Raw genomic sequence first — 15,684 nt, 5'->3', positions numbered from 1 at the left:
GAAAGCTTGATGCGCGGAAACCCGGGAATTGCGTAGAAAATTGACTTTGCTATCATTGACAAGATCGCTAGCACGACCTCCCCCATCCGAAGTGAGGCTGGGGAAAATGCCAGAGTGACTCTTCTTGGGTTGAACAGCAATGGCGTCAGGCGGTACCCGAATGAGACGAGCACGCCGAAAAACATGCCCGATATGAGAAATAGTGTCATGCTGGAAGGCTTGCGATGTATCCGATGCTCCTACGTACATGTGCAGGTCGTGGATGCCAGATGCAGAGGACCTCGGGAGTGCCTCCGTAGCTAGCGGCGCCGATGACGTCATCACTGATGTGGAAGGCACAAGCGCAGCACCCAGTCACCTTCATGCCCACTGCAAGTGCCACCCATCGCATCGTGCCAAAAAGGCAAGAGTCAAAAGTTCTCCACGACGAGCGGCCTCGTCCGTTTGCTCAACCTCTTCGACCCAGCCCTCTCCATCCAAAGCTCATCCGTCCTCGCGAGACCCACGATGGCGCACCTTCTCCAACACTTTCGATGCCCACAGTTCGGGCACTTGTTTCCGGCGCGTGCGAACGACCATATTCTCTCACCTAGAGAAATTAGCAAGTCTTGATGCGAATGACCGAGGCAACATACAACGATGACAGCACCAGCTGTAAGTCGCGTCTGGGTTTGCATTGCTTGCAATATTTCCCATAGCTGCATGCGGTCTTTCCTGCGATCTGAGAGGACGTAAGGCTCGGTCTCTTTGAGCTAGTATGGACGACAGGTGCGACAGAGATATTGTGTGCGGTTCGACCAAGTGCTACACATGAATTGAAGCGCTGCCAGGCTTGAAGACAGAACTTCTGTGTGTGGGTATCAGATTTACACGCTACAGTAATGGGAACGAGAACATGATTCGGGGCCCTTGAGATGTACCAGAGCTCGCGCTGTCTGCTTACGTTGCTTCCACATTCACAGATCACCGCCAGCACGATCTGTGAACACTGAAGATCTTGCGAGCCGTTGTACGACGTGCGCCCGAAAGCTAGGCTGTCGAGATACGTAGTTCGGGGGCTTACTTCATAGGGCCCTTCATTCTAGGGGATGTTGTCTGGTTGGTAGACTACGAAGATCAGGGCTACTTTGATGTGCCAGGAAGATCCAAGGGCAGTGTTACTGATACAATTTGTAGACTACCCCCGAAATGGCATATGGCCAGAAATAGAAACGAACTAGGGCCTAGGTTGATAGTTCCCCTGCCAGAGCTCTGCCGGGCTACGATCTGAAACACTGCCAGGCATCTCTGCAGGGCTGTGAATTTGGCCCTCTGCTTGATGTTGCCAGTCACCAGCCATTTCGGAGACGTGCGTTGACGGTGCGGGGCGCACAACCGTCTGAGCGTACTTTGCTTCTCCATCCTGGTACGTGGAATCTGCCGGGTGGTAAACGTATTTATCTTGTCCAATATCCGCATCCGCTTGTTCCGTACTGACATTCTTCCGTTTTTTTTTGAACAAAAACCATAACAGCGCCCCAACTATTGCCATCCCAACAATCGGCCCAACGACCGCGCCAACTATCCAGTTTTTACTCGAAGAATCTGGGTCTTGAGCTGATGGTATGTCTGTTGTTACTGAAGATGGCGTTGCGATTGTACTCGTGTTGCTTGGAGTGGTCGAAGACTCGAACGTTAAACTTGACGTACCTACACCCAGGTTTAGCTCACAGACTTCGCTTCAAGCTACTCATGACTTACTGCTCGGTCTAGCTGTGACTGTATTAAAGATGGTAGATGGTTCAGGCGGCCCGCTAATATAGAATCCCGACGACGATATCTGTTCCGTGAACGGGTCTTCTGCGCCAACGGGTGTGAAACGTAACACCCAGTAGTCGTTGGCTATCAGTGCGGAAGAAGGTATGTTGACATCCCACTGAAACGATGTAGTGCTGGTTATATCAACGCTTCCTACATAGCCTTTGACTTAGTTACTGCGACATCACACATTTAGAGTCGAACGTCTTCACTCACCAGCGATCTTGAACTTGTAGCTCTGATCCATGAAGCTTGTGACCCAAAAATCGAGCTTCTTGACATCGCACGAAGTACAGTACGTCCCGAATGCATCTTGAAGCTCGGACTTCCAGCGTATAGTAAATGGTGCACCACTTTGCAAGCTCGTAGATCCGTTTGGAGTCGCAGGCGCAGTCCAGCTGTCCTGTATGGTTTGACACCATGCACCAAAGATGAGATTAGTATACAAGAGGAGCAGCGCTAAATGTAGAGCCATCTTCGCGCAGGGTATGAGGACACGAAGTCGCGTAATGGTAGACGAGAAACTTGCAAAGACGCTTCTTCTCGGCGCAATGGTGATCGCCTGGGTATATTGACTCCGAACACCCGGATGAAGAGACAGTGCAGCTTCATCAGGGGCTAGCAGCGCATATGAGGGAAGTTACAAGTTTTGGAATTGCCAAAAGGATTCATGGCGGACGTATTGTGATAGAACTTGACCAATGAGCGGGTCTGTTGCGATCAGGAATCAACTACGCCACAATCTTGCAGAAGTCGGAATCCGAGCGTTACGCGCAGCGCGTCGCACACCGCAAGTCGTCAACGCTGGTCTATATCAGGAGGTTATGCTGTGGCGTTCGATAACATTATTTGAACTTAGCGTTATCATTGTAAGAAACGACATGGGACCTCACGACAAGCGCCGATGTTCTTCGAAGCGATTGGGGCGTAACACGGCCCCTAGAACCGTTTGCGGCACAGGTAAGAGGTGTCTTACGCGCCGTAACACGAAACAGTCCGAGCACTATAATAGCATTGCAAGCTGCAAGGTATGGCACGGCGCGCGTCAAGTTTCTGCTCAACTCCTCTTCCTTCATCCATGAGTTTCGCGTCAAGTTCTCGCGCCTGCACCTACGAGAGATTGATCATGTTTCTCAGAAAATGGAGATGGAGTGTCATGCTCCTGGTGGCTTTCATTTTTCTTGTAACCATCACCTCTTTTTCCGCTCCGTTCACATCATCGAGGACTTCCATCTTCCCATCAGGCCACCATGAACATGCTCCGAGCTCGCATGCGTGTCCAACAAGACCGCCCATGCCAGCAATAACTCCAAATACTGGAGATCGCTTCAACTGGAGAGCAATCTCGATCCGACACCCAGTTGATGAGTATGCGCAGCTATCCTCACAAAAGCCTTTGTCCAGGAGCACTTTGCAAAGATCTCCGCATCCAAAGTCGCCAGGTGCCGAAGCGATTGCTGGTAGACGAGCGGCTGTCAAGGAGACCTTTCAACGATGCTGGAAGTCTTACAAAGAACGCGCATGGATGAAAGATGAACTGGCACCCATGTCGGGCCAGCCTCGAGATACCCAATTTGGTGGCTGGGGAGCTACGTTAGTCGACTCACTAGACACTTTGTCAATCATGGGGATGGAAGACGAGTTCGCCGAAGCCGTCGAAGCAGCCCTGAAGATCGACTTCAAACCAAGCGATGATCGCGAGAGTGAGATCAACATGTTTGAGATCATCATACGCTACCTGGGGGGCTTCATAGGCGCTTACGACGTATCTGGTTGCCACGACACCCGCCTTCTGAACAAGGCTCTCGAAATAGCGGACATGGCTTATGCGACCTTCGATACACCCAATCGGATGCCTGTGTCGAGATGGAAACCCGGGAAGGCGGCGGATGGCGAAGAGCAGCTGCCAGCGCTCTCAGTACTCATAGCTGAAGCCGCTTCCGCTAGTGTGGAGTTCACTCGCCTCTCCCAAATCACAGGGGATATGCGGTATTTCGACGCCATCTCCAGGGTTACGGACGTACTTGATGAACAGCAAGGGTCCACAAAGCTTCCTGGAATGTGGCCGATCAGCGTCGACATGCGGACACCCAACCTGACTTTCGACGCTTTCTTTGGGCTGGGTGCCATGGCCGACTCGGCATTTGAGTATCTGCCGAAGATGTATCAGTTGCTCAACGGGAACGAGCCGGCTGACCAGTATCGCAAGATGTACGAATACGCGATGGATACGGCGATAAAGTACACCATGTTTCGACCCATGGTGAAAGACAAGGCCGACATCTTGGTCGCAACCGCGAAACATGATGGCCCTGATGGACAACGAGACGACACTGGGCAGCACCTGGTATGCTATGCTGGAGGTATGCTGGCGCTTGGCGGGCGGCTCTTCGACAACCAGACCCATCTCGACGTGGGACGGAAAATCTCTGATGGTTGCGCGTGGACCTATAAGAATGCACCGAACGGCATCATGCCTGAAGTCTTTTCGATGACACCGTGTCCGTCGTTGTCAGAGTGCGATTACACACCAGGCGCAAAGCCATTCAGCGCAGTCCACGATGGCCGTTATATTCTCCGGCCAGAAGCGATCGAGTCGATCTTCTACATGTTCCGGCTCACGGGTGAGACCAAGTATCAAGAGATCGCGTGGGACATGTTTCAGGCGATCGAGGCGAATACGAAGACTGAATTCGGCAACGCCGCGCTCCAAGACATTATGTCGACCCCGCCACCAAAGAGTGACAGCATGGAGGTAAGTCCTAGATACGCGATGCTTCCGAAACAAACGCTGACTTAATCTCGTCGCCTCCGCAGAGCTTTTGGTTGGCCGAAACCCTCAAATATTTCTATCTCATCTTTAGCGATCACGATGAAGTTAGCTTGGACGAATTTGTCTTTAATACTGAAGCGCATCCATTTCGGATACCCTACCGATAGTGTCTTGATTATGTCGGCGCAGGATGAGTGGGGTGGTTTCCTGTGGCGTTGGTTTAGGATCGCGAACGCGCATTGTAGGAGAGAGTCAATATACGAAATTCGGCTTGGATTCACATCTCATATGAACAGCTGCGTTGGGTTAGGTAGCTCTGGGTCGACACTCCAGGGCTGCTGGTGGCAGCTGAGTCTGACGCGTTGCGCGTTGCGCGGCGTTGACCGGGTGGATCCGAAAGAGGGAAGACGGCGCCGGCACCGGCCAAGCTTTCCCCGAAAGCTTGAGCACGGATGGCGTTGCTTCGAGTCTCGACTTTCGACGCGCACGACACGCGTGAATACATTCTGTACAGAATATCCTGGATATTGCGAGCCTGAAATTTCCGGGCACTTGTTCCTCATCACATGCCGATAACTTTCTCCGTCGTGCTCAACGCATGCCTAGTGCATGCCAAACGTTCACTGTAGCGCGGCGATGCCCGCTCGTCGGTATTTGACGAAGATGTTCAACCTCGGTGTGCCGCTGCCGAAGTCTGCTTCCGTTCGCTAAATGATAGGATGACGAAACCTAGCGACGACGACACCGTGACGAGGACGGTTCGCAACCCCTGCCTGAAACTAGATAGGCTGGGGTCCGGCCAATAATCCTACCATCTGGGGTCTCCACAGGGGGTCTCCGCGAAAGTCTTCTTCCGCGGGTATCGGTATGGGGAAGGACGGGTACACTGTATGGGGTTGCCACCCAGACGCGTGCGCACTCGAGATTGCTGGTCTTTCTCCTACTTGCTACTCATCCCGCAACCTATGCCTAGGGCTGTATCACTAAGACCACATCACAGTCATGGAGAACGACAAAGAGGCCATCTCAGATAAGCCGATGACTAGTGAGGATCTAGAGCATGCAAACACTCATGGCACGTATCTCGACAATGACGAAGTATCTCACCTTTCCGAGGAGCATCGACGGTACCTGTTGGAAAGACATGGCACGCTTGAGCTTGACCCCATACCCACCATGGGTACGGCCGATCCATACAACTGGCCTCAGTGGAAGGTAGGTCATTACGCATTCATCAGTTCGATGTCTACTGACAATGGGACTAGAAAGTGATGAACCTCCTCTTTGTCGCCTTCCACGCCATGATGTGCGCGTTTCCTGCTGCTGCGATCATTCCAGCCTACGAGAACATATCCGAAGACCTAGGTGTCAGCCTCCAAGGAGCATCTTATCTTACGTCTCTCCAAATCGCCATCCTTGGTGGCGCTCCACTGTTCTGGCGGCCACTCTCCACACGCTATGGACGTCGACCAATCTTCATCATCTCTTTGATCGGCAGTCTAGTCTTCAACGTCGGCTGCGCGAAGAGTCAAACATACGCTGCCATGGCTGCTTGCCGAGCTCTCCAAAGCTTCTTCATCTCACCCCCGAATGCGATCGGCAGTGCCGTTGTGGTCGAGACGTTCTTCAAGAGGGAAAGAGCAAAGTTTATGGGTATCTGGACGGTTATGATTACTTTGGGTATACCTCTGGCGCCGCTAATCTTTGGTTTTGTGACCTACAACGTCGGTTACCGCTGGATATATTGGATCCTCGCAATCGTCAACGGCGTTCAACTCATCCTGTACACGCTCTTTGGGCCCGAAACGCGCTTCATCCGACACAATAACGCACAACACGCGCAGTTCGGGTTTGCGGCCTACAAAGAGATGTATCTCAAGTTTCGCCGCATCGATCCTACACCCATCACCGCCTCGGAGTTCATATCACCACTTCGACTATTCAAGTACCCATGCGTGGTCATCCCTGCATGCGCGTATGCAATGGTCTTTCTCTTCGCTTCGGTCCTCGCGACCGTTGAGATTCCGCAACTCTTCGGCGAGAAGTTCCACTTCAACGCACAGCAGATCGGCTTACAGTTCGTGGGTGTTATCATTGGTACGATAATCGGCGAGCAGATTGGTGGACACTCGAGTGATCTCTGGATGCGATGGCGCGCAAAGAAAATGACTCCTCTCCGCCCTGCTCCAGAGTTCCGTCTCTGGCTGAGCTACTTCGGCATCCTTCTCACCATCTGTGGCGAGGTTGTCTTTCTCGTTCGCATAGAGCAAGCCCCCGATCTGGATTGGAACGTAACGCCTATTGTCGGTGCAGGCATAGGTGCAGCAGGCAACCAAATCGTCACTACTGTCCTGATCACATATGCGGTCGACTGCTATCCTGAAGAAGCTGGTAGTATTGGCGTGTTTGTTACTTTTGTGAGGCAGATATGGGGCTTCCTCGGTCCATTCTGGTTTCCTCCGATGTTTGAAAATGTAGGTATCGCGAACAGTGCTGGCATCGTCGCGGCATTGCTGGTTGGCGTTAGTTTGATCCCTGTCATGTTCACTCATTGGAAGGGCCATACGATGAGAGGTCACATGTCGGAGAGGATGTAAGACCAGTCGGACATATCTCCTTGCCATTGTGTCCGATGCAGAGCTACGCGTCTCTGGGTAGCGCATGAACACGTCAATGATAACCTGCACATGAGAAGCACGCGCATCTCCAGCTGATTCCTTGTTGTTGAGTCATCGTATTGAAGGCGATAGTAAAGGCACTATAGTACATGCACAATTTTGAACCTACAGCTTCGCTTCCAACCCCTCCTTCTGACACAGTTCTTCTGCCTCGGCCACAACATCAATACCATAGACTTGCGCCTGAATATCTGCATCTGCCCACTTGTCCGGCACCTTCCCAGATCCAGACTTCAGCGCCGCAAAGATCTTATCGCGCTCCTCCTTCGCCTTGCCAGCTCCAAGATGCATGTCTCGCCCGTTCTGCGCGGCGAGCTCAACGAGTGCTTCCGCTCTTGGCTTCCTCAGCTTCTCATACAGACGAAGTGCGTGCTCGATGGTCTGCGGCTTCCCGTCCGCGATCCGCTTGGGAGAAAGCACGACACCCAGCACAGCGCCGTCTTCAATCGCCTGAGCTGCACCTTGGGCCATGTGCGGGAGCGTCGGATGGCAAGCGTCACCGACCAAGGCAGCTGTACCGTGCACCCACGTCACCAACGGATCGTGAACTCTCAACTTCCACTCTACAACCTCACCCTCCGGTACCAGGTTCAACATGCGATGTATCATCGGACAGAAATCGCCGTAAACGTCCAACATGGCCTTCTTGCTGCCTTTGGTTGTATATTGCGCGTCTGGTGCTCCGGCAAAGTTGATATCGGGCTGTGCGGTGGAGATGTTGTAAATCTGCTTGTTGTGGATTGGATAAGCGATGATGTGTTTCTTCTCGCCAATCCAGCGTGTTACTGTGTCAGACTCAATCAACTTCAGTAGCTCGGGGTCGTTCTCCATCTGGTCTCGGGTCAACATGATTCGGTATGCAGCCTGTCCTGAGTCGCAAGCCGCGCCCGTGTGGCCGAGTTCCTTGAGCATGGCGACGCGGGTAGAGCTCTTAACGCCGTCCGCACCGAGCAAGATGTCGCATTCGACTTGTTGCGGCTCTTCGCTGCCCTGAGCTGGTGTAGTGGTGAACTTTGGCCTCGCACCAAACTGTACGTTGGATATGTTGCAGCCCAGCTTGAATGTGATGCCACTTTCCTTCTTGCAACCCTCGTAGAGGCCATTTGCTAGACTCGCTCGATGGCCAACCATGTGTGGGTATCCATACTTTTCTCGCACGTATCCAAGATCTACGTACCCCAGCTCCTTGTCTGTCGAGCCTTCTCGAATTGATGTATTTGCGCATTGAACTGCCTCGTCGCGGATCGGTCCCCAGCAACCTAATCGGTCGAGGATGCGAGCCATATTTGGTGCGAGTTGGATGCCGGCGCCTACGAAGCCCATATTCGTTGCGTTTTCATATATCGTGATGTTCTTGTGACCGGCTTTTGCGAGAGATAGTGCTGCTGCTAGGCCGCCCATGCCTGGAGTACGTTAGCTATCATGATGGGATGGGCGATGTCATGTCGGGGATAACTACCTGCTCCAACAATCGCTATCCTAGTATTCTCTGCCATCATGTGAATAATGCGCCTCTGTCTCGCCACTTGATGTACAATATCTGCTGGTATAGTAGAGGATGGAGCGCTGCTGATGCAATGTGGTTGCTGGTTGTTGTTGAGTTGGTTTCGCCGAAGACAAGCAGGGAACGTCCCGACAGCTCTTAAGATTCTGCTCAAACGTTTCTATATCTCGGTCTCTTGCTTTTGCTCCAATCCCTCCACAAGTTCCGAGCTCCTTCCCGCGCGTAATGTTCAGCCACCGGAAGATAGCTTAGCCGGAACGTTCCTACCAGGGCTTCCGAAGCTGCCTCCGGACCTTGAAAAGCACTACACGTCAATATCGGTCGCGATAGCCGAAGTTTATCTAAGTCAACTCAGTAAGCACTTCTTCGATAAACATATATCGGGGAAGCTGTCGGCCCGAATACGTCCACGCCTGGGGAGCTTGCTGTTCCAAGGTTGTCAGCTACCGGCTGCACACCCCACCGTGGCGGGGCAACGGCTAGCGTCTTTCTATCTCAGCGCCCCACCGCCATCAATGAACGCGCGAGATCCGGCAAATGCGGAGTCGCGGAGTGTGGGTGAGCCGTTCTTACATGTTACTATCGCATCGGCTGTGATTGCACGATCTCGAGGTAAGCTCAAGACGCTGTGCTTAGAGATATTGAAGATGCGCATGAGTCCCGACGCCAGATCGCTTCCACTGCGCGACAATATACCTCCAGGGACATGAACTGATGCTGCAGTTCCTGTAAAGCATTAATCGGGCGTCAGACTTGATGGCTTAAGCAGTTCGCGATCTTGCCAACATTATACCTTTACTCGTACATCATATGCCTGGTAGGCCTTGTCGCCTACTTAGAGCCGTGTCGATAGTCTCTTGTGGGCGTTCTTTTCAACGCTTGTCGCAAGGACGCGTGTAGAAAAGCCTAAGACAAGAAGAGCATAAAAAAACGTATGTTTTACTATCTCTTCATCGCGTCGCGATGGGAATCTGGGAATCTACATCGAGCCGCAAGTCGACTTCAGTCCCGTGGATACGCGATGGGGCTGCATACCCCGCGCTAGCTCAGGGTAGGATGTGGGGTGACTTCCCGAATCATCTCACAAGTAGACTGAGAATTTCGCATCTTTCGTGACTTCAACAACGATAACAGCTTATTCGTCGAAGACTTTACGGACGACTGCTGTGAGATCATTGGATCTGTGATCAAAGACGAACAAACACCTCATCATTACGTGTCGCGAAGCTCACGTAGAGGAAAAGGGTTCACCCGAAACTCTCTTTAATCTTCGGAACACGATCGGAAGACCAGCCCGAAGACAGCGTGACCTTCGGTGTCAGATAAATCACCTGGAGCTTGCTACCTCTGCAGTGGTGATCTAGAACAGTAGCTACGCGGAAAAGGCTTCTCCCTTTGGCCCAGCATACCTTTGCAGACAAAAATTCCAGGACGAAAAGGAGTCCACGGACCTGAACACAGCGACCCTCGATAATGGCTCGACGAAGCTCATTTGATCAAGCATCAGACGGCTTCCGGGCCCATCTACCAGACCTCACCAGTCCGCGCTTCACGACGGCCGCAAAGCAAAACATCTACGAATATGTTCAGTCAATGCAAGACAACCGCGCCCCACCATGGCTGTACGATCTGACTAAAGTCTGGGAGAAGTTATTGGAAGAATCGTACAAAGGCATCACAAATGACGGTACTGTAAGGGAGGGTCTATATCAAGCACGAGACGAAGGTGTAGATGTTGATGGCCCGGTCAAGAAGGCGGAAGAACTCCTCGCAGCTCTGAGTAGCGAGCAGAAGGGCAAGATTTCATACCCAATCAATGCCAGAGAGTGGAGGGCATGGAGTAATCCAGAGTTCTTGCTGCGGCCATTCGGGCTCAGGCTCGAAGAAGGTAAGTCTCAAATCTACCAAAGCTACGACCTTAGGCTAACTGCTACAGTCCCTGAGAGTATCGTGCAGTCAATACTCGCAGTGGTAGAGGCATCTCTTTCCCCAGAAGGCTACGAAAAGGCTATCGCGGCCATGCGGGTGAACCATTTCTTGGGCGAGGTCGTCAAACTGCCCAACATCTTGAACAAGTACTCTTACAACTTCCTGCTGTTTGGTACGCCATCGACCTCCGCTTCCTCTCCTTGGGGCTGGCTCCTCTATGGCCATCATCTCGACATTTCCTGCTTCTACAAGGGAAGCCAGGTCATCATGAGTCCATCGTTCACAGGTGCCGAGCCCAACATCATCGATGACGGAGAATGGAAGGGTACCAAGATATTACACAAAGAAGGCAGCCTGGGTTGGAAGCTGATGCAGAGTCTCAGCCACGAGCAACAACAAAAGGCACAGATCTTCAAGAAGATGAGAGATGAAGGCATGAAGCAAGTCTACGGCAACTCCAACAATGACGAGACTAAGCGAGATGAGCTCATTACCGATACGTGGGGCCCAGATGACCAGCGCCATCGATGCGGTGCCTTCCGCGACAACCGCATCGTACCCTACGAGGGCGTTCTGGTCTCGTCTCTCGACTCGTCACAGCAAGAACTCGTCCTCGCCATATGTGAAGAGTTCCTGCTATATCATCCCACGAAGGCGCGCCAACACAAGCTCGATCAGATCAGACAACACTTGAGCGAGACCTACTTCTGCTGGATCGGGGGTTTCGGCGAAGACGACGCTTTCTACTTCCGTGTCCAAAGCCCAGTCATTTTGGTCGAATTTGACCACCATTCCGGAGTATTCCTGACGAACAAGGAGCCAGCGAAGTACCACACGCATACTATTGTGAGAACACCAAATGCGGGAGATTACGGACAGGCTATTAGAGAAGGAAACGAAAAGTTAGAGTGAGCAGGCACTCGATGCAATGTAAATAGGGCGTGTCGCAAGAAGAGACATGGTACTCATGTCGTAGATCTCCGTTGTGATGCGTATGTTGAATTATGAGAGGCTGCAATAAATACCACACCTATCCTCCACTTCCAGGCGCCGGCCTCGTATCACCAACGAGATTCGTATACTTCACATCCACCTCAAGAACTCCAAACCATACATGTCGCCCATCCCTTTGCTCGAATCTTACTTCGCCCTCTAAAGTAACGAACTCCGCTTCCTCACCTGCCGGGAGATAACTCTCGATTACCCGTATCAAGTCCTGTTTAGCAACCTCATGTCTACGTTCTTGCTGTTCATCAGCATCGCCTCCTGCAGCAACCGAATAGTGAATAGCCACTTCTTCCTGTGGCATAGTGGGAATCCCGGCTATTAGTGCGAACATATTTCCGGCGTCATCATAGCGAGGAGTCTTAGCTCTTACGTACGTAAAACCTGGTCGTTTCTGCGTCGATAGATGATCGTAAATCTCCACGTCGCCTTTGTAGGTTGTCGGATAGAGAGAGAAGCCGACGTGGATGTTGGGTTTAGCTGGGATGTCTTTTGGGGTTACGTAGCGGACGATCACGTAGTACTTTTCATCCACCTTGTAGGGGCCTTTGGGTGCCATATGTTGAGGTTGTTGACAGCTGAACCTGTGAAGGGGGGGGGTTGACTTATAGGCTAAGTGTTTGCCAGGAGCTGATTTGCCTGACCCATGTGATACTGTGTAAGCACCAAGCAGCTCGATAATCGTTTCGTTAGCATGAAACCACCTCAGGTGCACTCATAGACGTACGGAGATAGTCGTGCCGCGGATAATTGACAATCAAATGACGTAGTCTACTAAGAAGTGATGATGTGACTACTGACTAGTTACCTCAAGTTCCTGCTACCTTACACTTGCACAACCTCATGCGGTGTGTGCGTTTACAGTTCCAATATCGTATCTAAAGTACCGACGCTGGGGCCCCTCAGAGTCAGCTTGGATAATAGCCATAGTTTCGATCCAGATAGGCCCATCATCTCCAGGTTGCAGCATACCAACTGTGAAGTCCAATCTGATGTTACCACGCAACATAAGCTGCTGTAATTCTGTCGCTAATAGAGCGCGCAGATCCTGCTCCGCCTCCTCACGCTGCTCCCTTGGTTGGCTGGCTATCCTGACTGTTGTCTCGTCGTCACGGATTACTTTAGCTGTGATCATAGCCATGGAAGCATGTACACCATTGTAGAAAGGATTTGCCACACAATGCCAGTTGACGCTGGCATCGGCAAAGAACGCACGCTCCTGTAGGTTCTGGAATCGCCAAGACTGGACGACAAAGCCTGGTACTATGTTTTCACTCCTGTTGGCGGTGCGGATAACCATGTAGACTGGGGTGGACATCTTGGGTTATCTTGTGAAGAGGATAGGAAGTGGCGCGAACACATCCATAAGAACGGCCGGAAGTGATATACGAGTTGTGGGCTTGCTATATCCGGTCAGATGTCAATTTTGAACGCTTTTTGTGGGCAGTGTGACCAGGTCCGATAAGCCTACAGGCCAAATCGCCATGTCGTTTGGACATGTGGCGCTGCCCGTCCGCCAATTCCCCAACTTTATACTTCAGGACTGCGAGTTGTCCATCTTGAGATTTAGTACTCTTGAACCTGTTGTTACTACATTACTTAGGCTTTCTGGGTTCCAAAATAGCCAAACAGAAGCAGCAGCTGCAATGGTCTAGTGGTTATGACATTCGCCTCACATTGAATGTGCGACGCGAAGGGTCCCGAGTTCAATCCTCGGTTGCAGTATTGTTTTTGCCATTCGCACGTGGACTGGGCTGGGTCGTTGTTGGAGTTGTGACGGATGCAGTGCAGATGGCGGCCATTTGATAAGTGTTTGCTTGGCATCTTACATGTGAGTTCGGGAAGCTAAGGGTCTACTTTTTGGCCAATGCAAATCCTGCGGCATGGTATCCCTTTGTAAGTGAATTAGCTTCGTGTATTGCGATGCCAACACAAGCATGCGCACAGTGCTTGCATCGCGAAGTCAAATTACCAGCCTGAAATTGTTAGATCCGGAGTGGGGCGTGTGCTCATTGTTGACAGTCGAGACGTTGGAGAGTCATGGTCGGCTGCGATGCGGTCATGGTCTAGATCGCGATAATTTTCTTTCAATAAAACGTTGTGGGCATTAATGACGATGCAGGTGTTGATGAAGCTGGTGGTGTTGACGCTGTGGTCACTCCACAGGACGAACAGGTTGCGGAGCTGCACGCTGACATCAGCGTCGCGGGAACCTCGGCCAGCCACGCGATGCGCGTGCTCACCCCACAATCGAAAGACTGCCATCTAACCACGATCAGCACACCACTAACCCCACATGGCCCAGTCCCGTCGTCTCAGCGTCCGATTGGATCTCGGTGGCAGCCGTTTCACCAGCCGAACCCTTTCCAGGCGGCACGCCAGGAGAAGCCGCGATACATGCGCGGCCGGGAAACCCTTTGAAGGGGAACACCCAGTGACCTGGTACGTCAGCGGCCTTTCTGTCTGGGGACGCGACGCGAGAATGCGTCGGACTAAGCTCATCAGTCCATTTGCGTCACGGAGCCCGGTGGTGTCAAGTGCTGTGATTCGTGGTATGATGTACGGGTGTGGTGGAGAGACATGAGTGCACAGCCTACTTGTGACCTGCATTTCCCCGCACGAGGCTATCGTATATACAGTCCGCATACGCCGCGCTTGGGACGTCTCACCGGAACACATTACACGTAGCAAGCCATCAATCAAACACTATATTACCGAAGTCAAACCGCGGCCGATACTTTCACACGTCTTGGCCATCACACCTACCAACGTCAAACACAACCACACCTGGGCAGACCAAGCGACAAGATATAAGTCGAGCCAAAACTACCATCTCGAGGAACCATCACCATACTCGGCACTACTTTCGCCACTACCACACAACCATCAACATGTCTTTCCTCCTCCGCACATCTACCCTGGTACGCCAGAGGCTCTTCACCACCTCAACACGTGCTCGCAGTGCCATCTCCATGGAAGATGCCGCCGCAGCACAGATGACATCCACCCCTGGTGCGAGTGTCGTCCCAAGGCTCGGAAGGGTAGCACGATGGTACGTCTCTCCCTCTATATGACTCCCATCGCCACTAACAAAGACCAGGTATCTCCCGACCATGGCGGCGGTAGCCATTGGTATGATCTACCTTCCCAAGACCGCATCACAGCCTCGCCGACCCCTTACGCTCGGTGATGCTAATGCCAACATAGGCTTTGGCGTGACCAATGCACTCAACGAGGCCAACCGCAAAGTACACTCTGCGCTTGAGCTTACCCAGGAACAAAAGAACCAGATGCTCATGGACTCCTACGGCGAGCGCTCAAGCTTGGAGGACATGGAGCGGGCGATTGCTGGACTCGAGGCCAAGATGACCACCCAGAAGGACAGGAACAGGATCTTGGAAGAGGCATATGGCGACAAGGCCAGCCTTGAGGACCTCCAGAGGGCCATGGAGCTGTACGAGGTGCAGTGAATGAAGCAAGAGAGGGCGAAGAGCCCGAAGAGCAGACCCCAGCTTCGCGCCTTGGAGCGCATACACACTACAGAGAAGAGAAGGATGAAGCCGCGCGCTGAACGCCGCGAGAATCACACCGTCAGGCCACGAGCAGACACCGACATCAAATCAAGGTGTCTGGCTCGTGTACCTCGAGAAGTGACGGAGGAACACGCATTTCACTTTTGTCTCAGCATTTAGCGTTTCTAGCAACTCGTAACAGACCCCAACAATGGGCTACGATTTCGTACTATACCAACATCATCAATACCAATCTACTATGTTAAACACACGATATTCTCGTTCTTCGCTTTCCAGCCGATGCTAGCCTTGTTCGCTGCTCGGTGCATCTCGTCGCTCGAAAATGTCCGACGCCCGACACGTGATCCGACCCGAGTTCTCCCGGCGGCCGCGCTCCATCACAACACCATCTCCGCGCTTGGGTACTCCACATTCCGACGTCGAGATACGAATGCCGTTGTGGAATAGGACCGAACAGCGCCGTGG

The 15,684-nt window shown here is 52.3% G+C and overlaps 6 protein-coding genes and 1 non-coding gene across 7 annotated transcripts; 5 read left to right on the top strand and 2 right to left on the bottom strand.

Annotated features, from left to right (window-relative positions):
• Nucleotides 1–3,421: 3,421 nt before the first annotated feature.
• On the top strand, nt 3,422–4,597 carry J4E86_007459 (uncharacterized protein; the record flags this gene model as incomplete). The annotated part of the gene is made up of 1 exon (XM_051447978.1): nt 3,422–4,597. One exon carries the CDS (start codon nt 3,422–3,424, stop codon nt 4,595–4,597), a length of 1,176 nt encoding a protein of 391 aa, XP_051300916.1.
• Nucleotides 4,598–5,572: 975 nt separating this feature from the next.
• On the top strand, nt 5,573–7,167 carry J4E86_007458 (uncharacterized protein; the record flags this gene model as incomplete). The annotated part of the gene is made up of 2 exons (XM_051447977.1): nt 5,573–5,785; nt 5,836–7,167. The coding sequence occupies 2 exons, from the start codon at nt 5,573–5,575 to the stop codon at nt 7,165–7,167; spliced, it is 1,545 nt and encodes a 514-aa protein (XP_051300915.1).
• Nucleotides 7,168–7,353: 186 nt separating this feature from the next.
• Nucleotides 7,354–8,744, bottom strand: J4E86_007457 (uncharacterized protein; the record flags this gene model as incomplete). Its single annotated transcript, XM_051447976.1, has 2 exons — nt 7,354–8,651; nt 8,708–8,744. 2 exons carry the CDS (start codon nt 8,742–8,744, stop codon nt 7,354–7,356), a joined length of 1,335 nt encoding a protein of 444 aa, XP_051300914.1.
• Nucleotides 8,745–10,225: 1,481 nt separating this feature from the next.
• Nucleotides 10,226–11,593, top strand: J4E86_007456 (uncharacterized protein; the record flags this gene model as incomplete). The annotated part of the gene is made up of 2 exons (XM_051447975.1): nt 10,226–10,640; nt 10,689–11,593. 2 exons carry the CDS (start codon nt 10,226–10,228, stop codon nt 11,591–11,593), a joined length of 1,320 nt encoding a protein of 439 aa, XP_051300913.1.
• Nucleotides 11,594–11,890: 297 nt separating this feature from the next.
• On the bottom strand, nt 11,891–13,004 carry J4E86_007455 (uncharacterized protein; the record flags this gene model as incomplete). The annotated part of the gene is made up of 3 exons (XM_051447974.1): nt 11,891–11,981; nt 12,064–12,270; nt 12,574–13,004. The coding sequence occupies 3 exons, from the start codon at nt 13,002–13,004 to the stop codon at nt 11,891–11,893; spliced, it is 729 nt and encodes a 242-aa protein (XP_051300912.1).
• A 322-nt stretch (nt 13,005–13,326) lies between these two features.
• J4E86_007454 lies at nt 13,327–13,411 on the top strand. Its single transcript has one exon. It is a non-coding gene; the product is annotated as a tRNA-Val (tRNA).
• Nucleotides 13,412–14,577: 1,166 nt separating this feature from the next.
• Nucleotides 14,578–15,156, top strand: J4E86_007453 (uncharacterized protein; the record flags this gene model as incomplete). Its single annotated transcript, XM_051447973.1, has 2 exons — nt 14,578–14,738; nt 14,787–15,156. 2 exons carry the CDS (start codon nt 14,578–14,580, stop codon nt 15,154–15,156), a joined length of 531 nt encoding a protein of 176 aa, XP_051300911.1.
• Nucleotides 15,157–15,684: the final 528 nt, after the last annotated feature.

The sequence above is a fragment of the Alternaria arbusti genome, assembly GCF_024043155.1.
Source record: "Alternaria arbusti strain BMP 1465 chromosome Unknown scaffold_10, whole genome shotgun sequence".
In the NCBI taxonomy this organism is placed as follows: domain Eukaryota; kingdom Fungi; phylum Ascomycota; class Dothideomycetes; order Pleosporales; family Pleosporaceae; genus Alternaria; species Alternaria arbusti.
The sequence above is the reverse complement of the archived record's forward strand: the minus strand, read 5'-3'. Positions and strand labels throughout refer to the sequence as shown.